Source organism: Sinocyclocheilus grahami, unplaced genomic scaffold (assembly GCF_001515645.1).
Source record: "Sinocyclocheilus grahami isolate Dianchi unplaced genomic scaffold, SAMN03320097.WGS_v1.1 scaffold107.1, whole genome shotgun sequence".
Lineage (NCBI taxonomy): Eukaryota > Metazoa > Chordata > Actinopteri > Cypriniformes > Cyprinidae > Sinocyclocheilus > Sinocyclocheilus grahami.
In genome coordinates, this window is record NW_015505286.1 from 511,681 (window position 1) to 517,435 (window position 5,755).

Genomic DNA, 5,755 nt, shown 5'->3' on the forward strand with positions numbered 1-5,755 from the left:
ATGAGGTTTCTAAGAATGTTATCCTGTGTGTACAGGCCAGTTTTGTTGTATGCATTGAAATTTAGATTTTTCTGCTGTGAGTTACGTGCCTGGTGTGGATGCATCAAGCCGCATGAAAGATGGCGAGCCACCCATAGACTGAACCTTCATCTTTTCATCTCATCAGTTCGTCTTTTCTGCTGACGGATTCTTTTCCTTTTAAAATCTGAGGGACAGAGGTATTTTTATTTTTTTTCTGATTTTTCCCTGAACTCAAATTGATTCTTTGAATGAACTGGGGTAATTAACATTTATTGTTTTGCTGTTGTGTGACCTAGTTCACATCTTGTTTGTTTACAAATATTCTTTGACAAGAAGGGTTATCGGGTTTATATAATTTTTTGTACGTTTCAAGGTAACTTGTGAATGGTTAATCCATTTTGTGTATTGATTTTTGATTGAAATCTTAATTTGAATTTGTGTTATTTTAAACCAAATGGTTTAAACTACAGTAAAACAATGAATAGAGAAAAAAATCTAAAAGTTCAATATCTGTGTATTTTGTGTTCTTTGCCTTCACGGACTTAGCATCTTCTGATTGGCCCATTGACCTGGTTCAGTGTGTAGCATTGAGTCAAGCAGGTGTCAAGGCAATTCAGACAATACATTTAAACTGTGTTACTTTAAGACCATCTCCAAACTTTCTACCACTACTCTGCTGTTCTTCCTGTACACCTTGATTGACAAATGTCTCGTCCAGTCAGCAGTGAGGAATCTATTCTCCCACCAATGGCACTGTCTCAAACTATACCTACCTTTTCCGGTTTGTCTGATTTGTCATTGTGTTTTCTGACTTATTTTGTTTTCGGATTTGTCATTGTGTTTTCTGACTTGTTATAATGTAACATTTGTCATTGTGTTTTCTGACTTATTTTGTTTTCGGATTTGTCATTGTGTTTTCTGACTTGTTATAATGTAACGTGTCTGAATACTTGGGACCATGTGATATTTCAGTTTTTCTTTTTTAATAAATCTGCAAAAATGTCAACAATTCTGTAAACGAGTGTGCCATGAAATACGTAATGTAACGCGTGCTGTAAAGATCGCGAGTAAAAACAAAAGAAGCAGAAAACCTTACAGCTGCATGAGTCGTGACTGTCACGTTAGCCTGATGGGACCAAGCTCCTTTTGTGATTTTAAAATGTAAGACAGTACCCAGATTGGAAGACTACAGTAATATTTAACTTCTACTGTTAATAATTTTGGTAGGCTACTATTAGATGGATAGCCTAAATGTCCTAATTCATGTTTTTTATGGTATATCAAGAAGTGTATATTTTTTAAATGTGATTGTTGGTACATTTTTACCAGTTTTTACCATACTTTCAAAACAAAAATTAAAATAGGAAAAATATGAAAATAATTGAAGACAAAATGTGTTTTACTGAGAAAAAAACAAAACAAGATTTGGTTTTTAAAAAGCCTTTTTCCAAAAGGTACATCTGGAAAAAGGGGGGTCGTCTTATAGTCAGGGTCGTCTTATATTCGGGTCAATACGGTATATATATATATCTTATGTTCAACAATCATTTATTTATAATATAAAATGTTCATATTTTAAAATATAGCTAGTTTACAATAGCATAAGCACACCAGCTCATTCTAAAGTACTTGGTGAACAAACGATCACTGTGCTGAAGAGTGCACAGCTATTCCCACAGGAAAAAATTATTGCTCAGTGGTTGCTCTTCCTAAGCTCAGGAGACTTAGAAGAGATTCTCATATATCTCTTATTTTAGTATCAATAGCATTTCAGATTTTTCTCCTAAAATTCCTTAGGAGAAATAGAAGTAGACACAAATGAGACTTGAGAAATATTTGAGGAAAAAAAAAAAAAAGTAAAAACTGAGAATGTGGTGGAAGAAACATAGAATATATCTTTATTGTCAAGCTGCAATCTCCATCAAGACTCCACTATAGGAATATTTTATTGCTCTTTCTAAACTCAGGAGACTTAGTTGTGATTCTCATGTATTTCTCATTGGAGCAGGCGGATTAAATGGCAGAATGAAAAACGGGTTTTAATTTGGATACATGAAAAACGGGATGGACTCTCCTGTATGCAGGAGGAAGTTTAAGGCGGACAGCCACTGGGCTAAGGATCTTGTTGACTGTGAACGGGCTGATGAATTTAGGAGCTAATTTATTCGAAACGGAGCGAAGGGGAATATTCTTGGATGAAAGCCACACTTTTTGACCGATGACGTACACGGGAGGCTTAGACCGGTGGCGATCGGCTTGGGCCTTGGTGCGCGCTCTCACCTGGAGGAGAGTCCGTCGGGCTCTCTTTCAGTTGCGATGACACCTCTTGACGAAGGCATGGGCCCCTCTGCCCATGACTTTGACGGACCGCGATTTCGGGTTCCAAACTCGGAAAAATAGGTGGTACCCTAAACTACACTGAAACAGCGAGAGGCCCTTGGATGACACTGGCAAACTGACGTGAAGGATCAGGGGCTATGAGGATGGGAGCCGAAACGAAGCGGCTCTTAAGGTTGGAAAATGCAACCTCAGCTGCATTACACCCCCTGAATGTCATTTTGATGGAGGTGAAGGGGGTCAGAGGAGCGGCTAGTTGGCTGAAATTGCGAATGAAACGGCAGTAAAAGTTGTCAAACCCCAGGAACCTCTGCAGGGCCTTGCGGGAATCTGGAGTTGGCCAAGCCTTGATCTTGTCGGGGTCCATGCGCACGCCTTCGGACGAGACGATGTATCCCAAAAACGTAACTGACTGTGCATGGAAGACGCACTTCTCCACCTTGACAAAAAGCCCATTCTCTAGCAGCCTCTGAAGCACTCGCCTGACGTGCTGAACATGTTCCTGGAGACAAGAGGAAAAAAATCAATATGTCATCCATGTAGACATATATGAACTGGTCGATGATATTCAAAGTGCCCTCTGGGGGTATTAAATGTTCCTCTTGGCGATCCATATGAGTGGCATTACTCGCCAGGACGTTCTGGAGCTCGGACGCACTCACTGAATCCAGAGATGGTCAGATCGTTCTGTTACGAGTGCACATAAAACAGTTTATTAACAAAACTGGCAGGAAACAGAACACAAGGAATGGTATCACGGGTGTCACTGAAGATAATCCTGGACATGCTGATACAAAGTTCCATAAATCCCCCACCGGAATCCAGTCGGAACAACAGCTACAGTCCAGAGCATGAAACATAGACTAACCAGCACGAGAGCTCCTCCAGGGCTAGACTCCACACCTCTACCACAACGATCTGACAACAAGAGGTAGGAAGCAACTGATTATATAGGGAAGCTGATGAGCCACAGCTGAACCTGATCTGCTCATCAGCAAAGGGAACACACAAACGGGGAGAGAGAGAAAGAGAACAAGTAAATGAACCTGCGAACCGAGACAAATGTAGCCAATCAGAGACATCTGTTGATTTCGTGAACAGTAAGTTTAAGTTAGAATCCACTCACCACTCAAATCGCCTGAGTTTTTGTTCAGGTGTTGTGTTCAGCACAAATCCTCTCATTACAACAAAGTGTAGACGCAATGTAAATAAGAGATTCATTGTGCAATATTGAGAACTTCATTGATTATAATGTAACTTTAAATCACTGCACAGTACAGAAACCGCTCTTGTAAGAGTTCTTAATGATATTTTTATGATTAAAATTCGGGAGATTCTGTCATTTTAGTAATGTTAGACCTGTCCTCTGCTTTTGATACTGTTGATCATGCGATCCTTATCTCTTGGCTGGAGTCCTGCGTTGGGCTAGGGGGGGGGGGGCTGTTTTAAGTTGGTTTAAATCTTTTTTAACCAATAAAAAAGGTTAAAAAACATTTTCTCTGTAAAAATAGGAAATTTTTCTTCTTCCCCTCACAACCTATCCTGTGGTGTGCCTCAAGGCTCTGTCTTAGCTCCTGTCCTTTTTTCTCTGTATCTTCTCCCTCTGGGTTCCATCTTCAGGAAACATAATATCTAATTTCACTGTTATGCTGATGATATGCAAATCTATATGCCTGTGTCTAGGAAAAATAAGAGTGCTCTAGGTAATCTAACAGCATGTCTTGAGGATGTGAACGCCTGGCTTGCCAAAACTTTCTTTTTTTGAACTCAGACGGTTGTGAATTCTTCCCTTTAAGTTTAAGACTTGCGATCTGCGTGATGTTTCAGTAATGACTTACGTAAATAACGTAGTGCAGGGTTCACCGCATGTACGGTCTTAGCGTAACTGCCTATTCACTAAGTTACCTCAGCACGGCAGTCATACTGCGTGCTCTCACACAGGTGCAGCGTTTATGTGCAAGAGAAAGTGCGTGACAAAGTGAGTTACTTTGATGTATATTGTTAATTACCTAGATTATTACAGTGTACCACAACAGGCTCTTCGGAGACGGTATGCACATCTAAGGGGAGTTCCACTACAGCCATTTTACAAGGTGCGTCCGCTGGTACTCATTGGTTCAGACCAAGTTCATCTCATCACTGCCAAAGAGCCTATTCGCCAAGGCACTAAAGGGGGTCCAGTAGCAGTCCATACAGCTCTTGGGTGGGCTCTCCAAGGAGCAGTAATGTGTACCACAGACCAGGCACCAGTGCAACAATGTTTCTTTATCTCCACTGCCCACACAGATGATCTTCTGTACAGAAATGTGGAAAGGTTATGGCAACTGGACGTGTTGCCTTTTCACAATGAGAAGCTGGTGGTCCGGTCCAGACAAGATAACGAGGCTATGCAGCTGCTTGAGTCCCAAACGCAGCAAGTCAGTGTACAGGGTGTACAACGTTACGCCACCCCTCTTCTGTGGAAGCCAGATGCACTTAAGCTCAAGGGGTCTATGCAATCTGTTCTTGCAAACCTGAGGAGTACTGAAAGGAGACTCCAGAAAGACCCTAAGAAGGCCTCAATCAACTCGGGAGAGATTGCCAAGCTCATCAAAGCAGGTTATGTAGCCAAACTCAACCAAAGGGAAGCAGCCCAGGCAGAAGAAACATGGTACCTGCCCCACCATCTGGTGAGCCATAACAATAAGCCCTCCTGCCTGGTTCTGCCCTTGGACCATCACTGTTGGGCATCCTGCTACAATTCAGACAGCATCATGTGGCTATAAGTGCAGATATCAAGGGCATGTTCCATCAGGTTCGTCTCCTACCAAAGGACAGACCCGTCTGGAGCTTTGTGCCGCCTTAGCTGGAGCACAGCTAGCCAGACTGGTGAAGAATGAGATGACTCTCTCCATCAGTCAGACAGTCCTATGGACAGACTCCTTGACTGTGCTAGAGTGGATTCAGTCAGACTCCTGTCGATATAAGGTGTTTGTCGGAACCCGAGTCTCTGAGATGCAGGAATTAACAGACCACAGATCCTGGAGGTACGTGAATACACAGGAAAACCCCGCTGACGACATAACACGAGGTAAATCGCTCCAAAGTCTGGCTGAGCCTAGTCGATGGAGTCAAGGACCTCCATTCTTGAAACAGAGCCAAGAGCACTGGCCTAAGAAACCTGAACTCACACAGTCAGAGGAAGCATCCGAATTGAAAGGGCTTCCATGCTACTGCCTAATAGCAGTTAACACTGCCTCCAACATCCCTGATTCTACCCAGTTCAGTTCATGGAGTGAATTAGTGGAGGCAACTCGACAGGCCTGCCAAGGGGTGGCCACATCGGATTCTGCATCCAGTGAGCCCATGACTAGTGTAGGATATCAGACCGAATCAGACAATCTAAGATTTGGTCAAA

At 42.3% G+C, this 5,755-nt stretch overlaps 2 protein-coding genes across 2 annotated transcripts in view; one reads left to right on the top strand and one right to left on the bottom strand.

The window, feature by feature from the left end:
• Positions 1–2,434: 2,434 nt before the first annotated feature.
• Positions 2,435–4,550, bottom strand: LOC107588773 (uncharacterized mitochondrial protein AtMg00860-like). Its single transcript, XM_016277012.1, has 2 exons — positions 4,482–4,550; positions 2,435–2,860 (listed from the first exon to the last, which is right to left on the bottom strand). Exons 1-2 carry the CDS (start codon positions 4,548–4,550, stop codon positions 2,435–2,437), a joined length of 495 nt encoding a protein of 164 aa, XP_016132498.1.
• A 33-nt stretch (positions 4,551–4,583) lies between these two features.
• LOC107588774 (uncharacterized) overlaps positions 4,584–5,755 on the top strand; it is a 2,323-nt gene continuing 1,151 nt past the window's right edge. Inside the window, exons 1-2 of the mRNA XM_016277013.1 lie at positions 4,584–5,079; positions 5,153–5,703. Coding sequence (XP_016132499.1) covers positions 4,584–5,079; positions 5,153–5,703 — 1,047 coding nt within the window. The remainder of the gene's footprint in view (positions 5,080–5,152; positions 5,704–5,755) is intronic.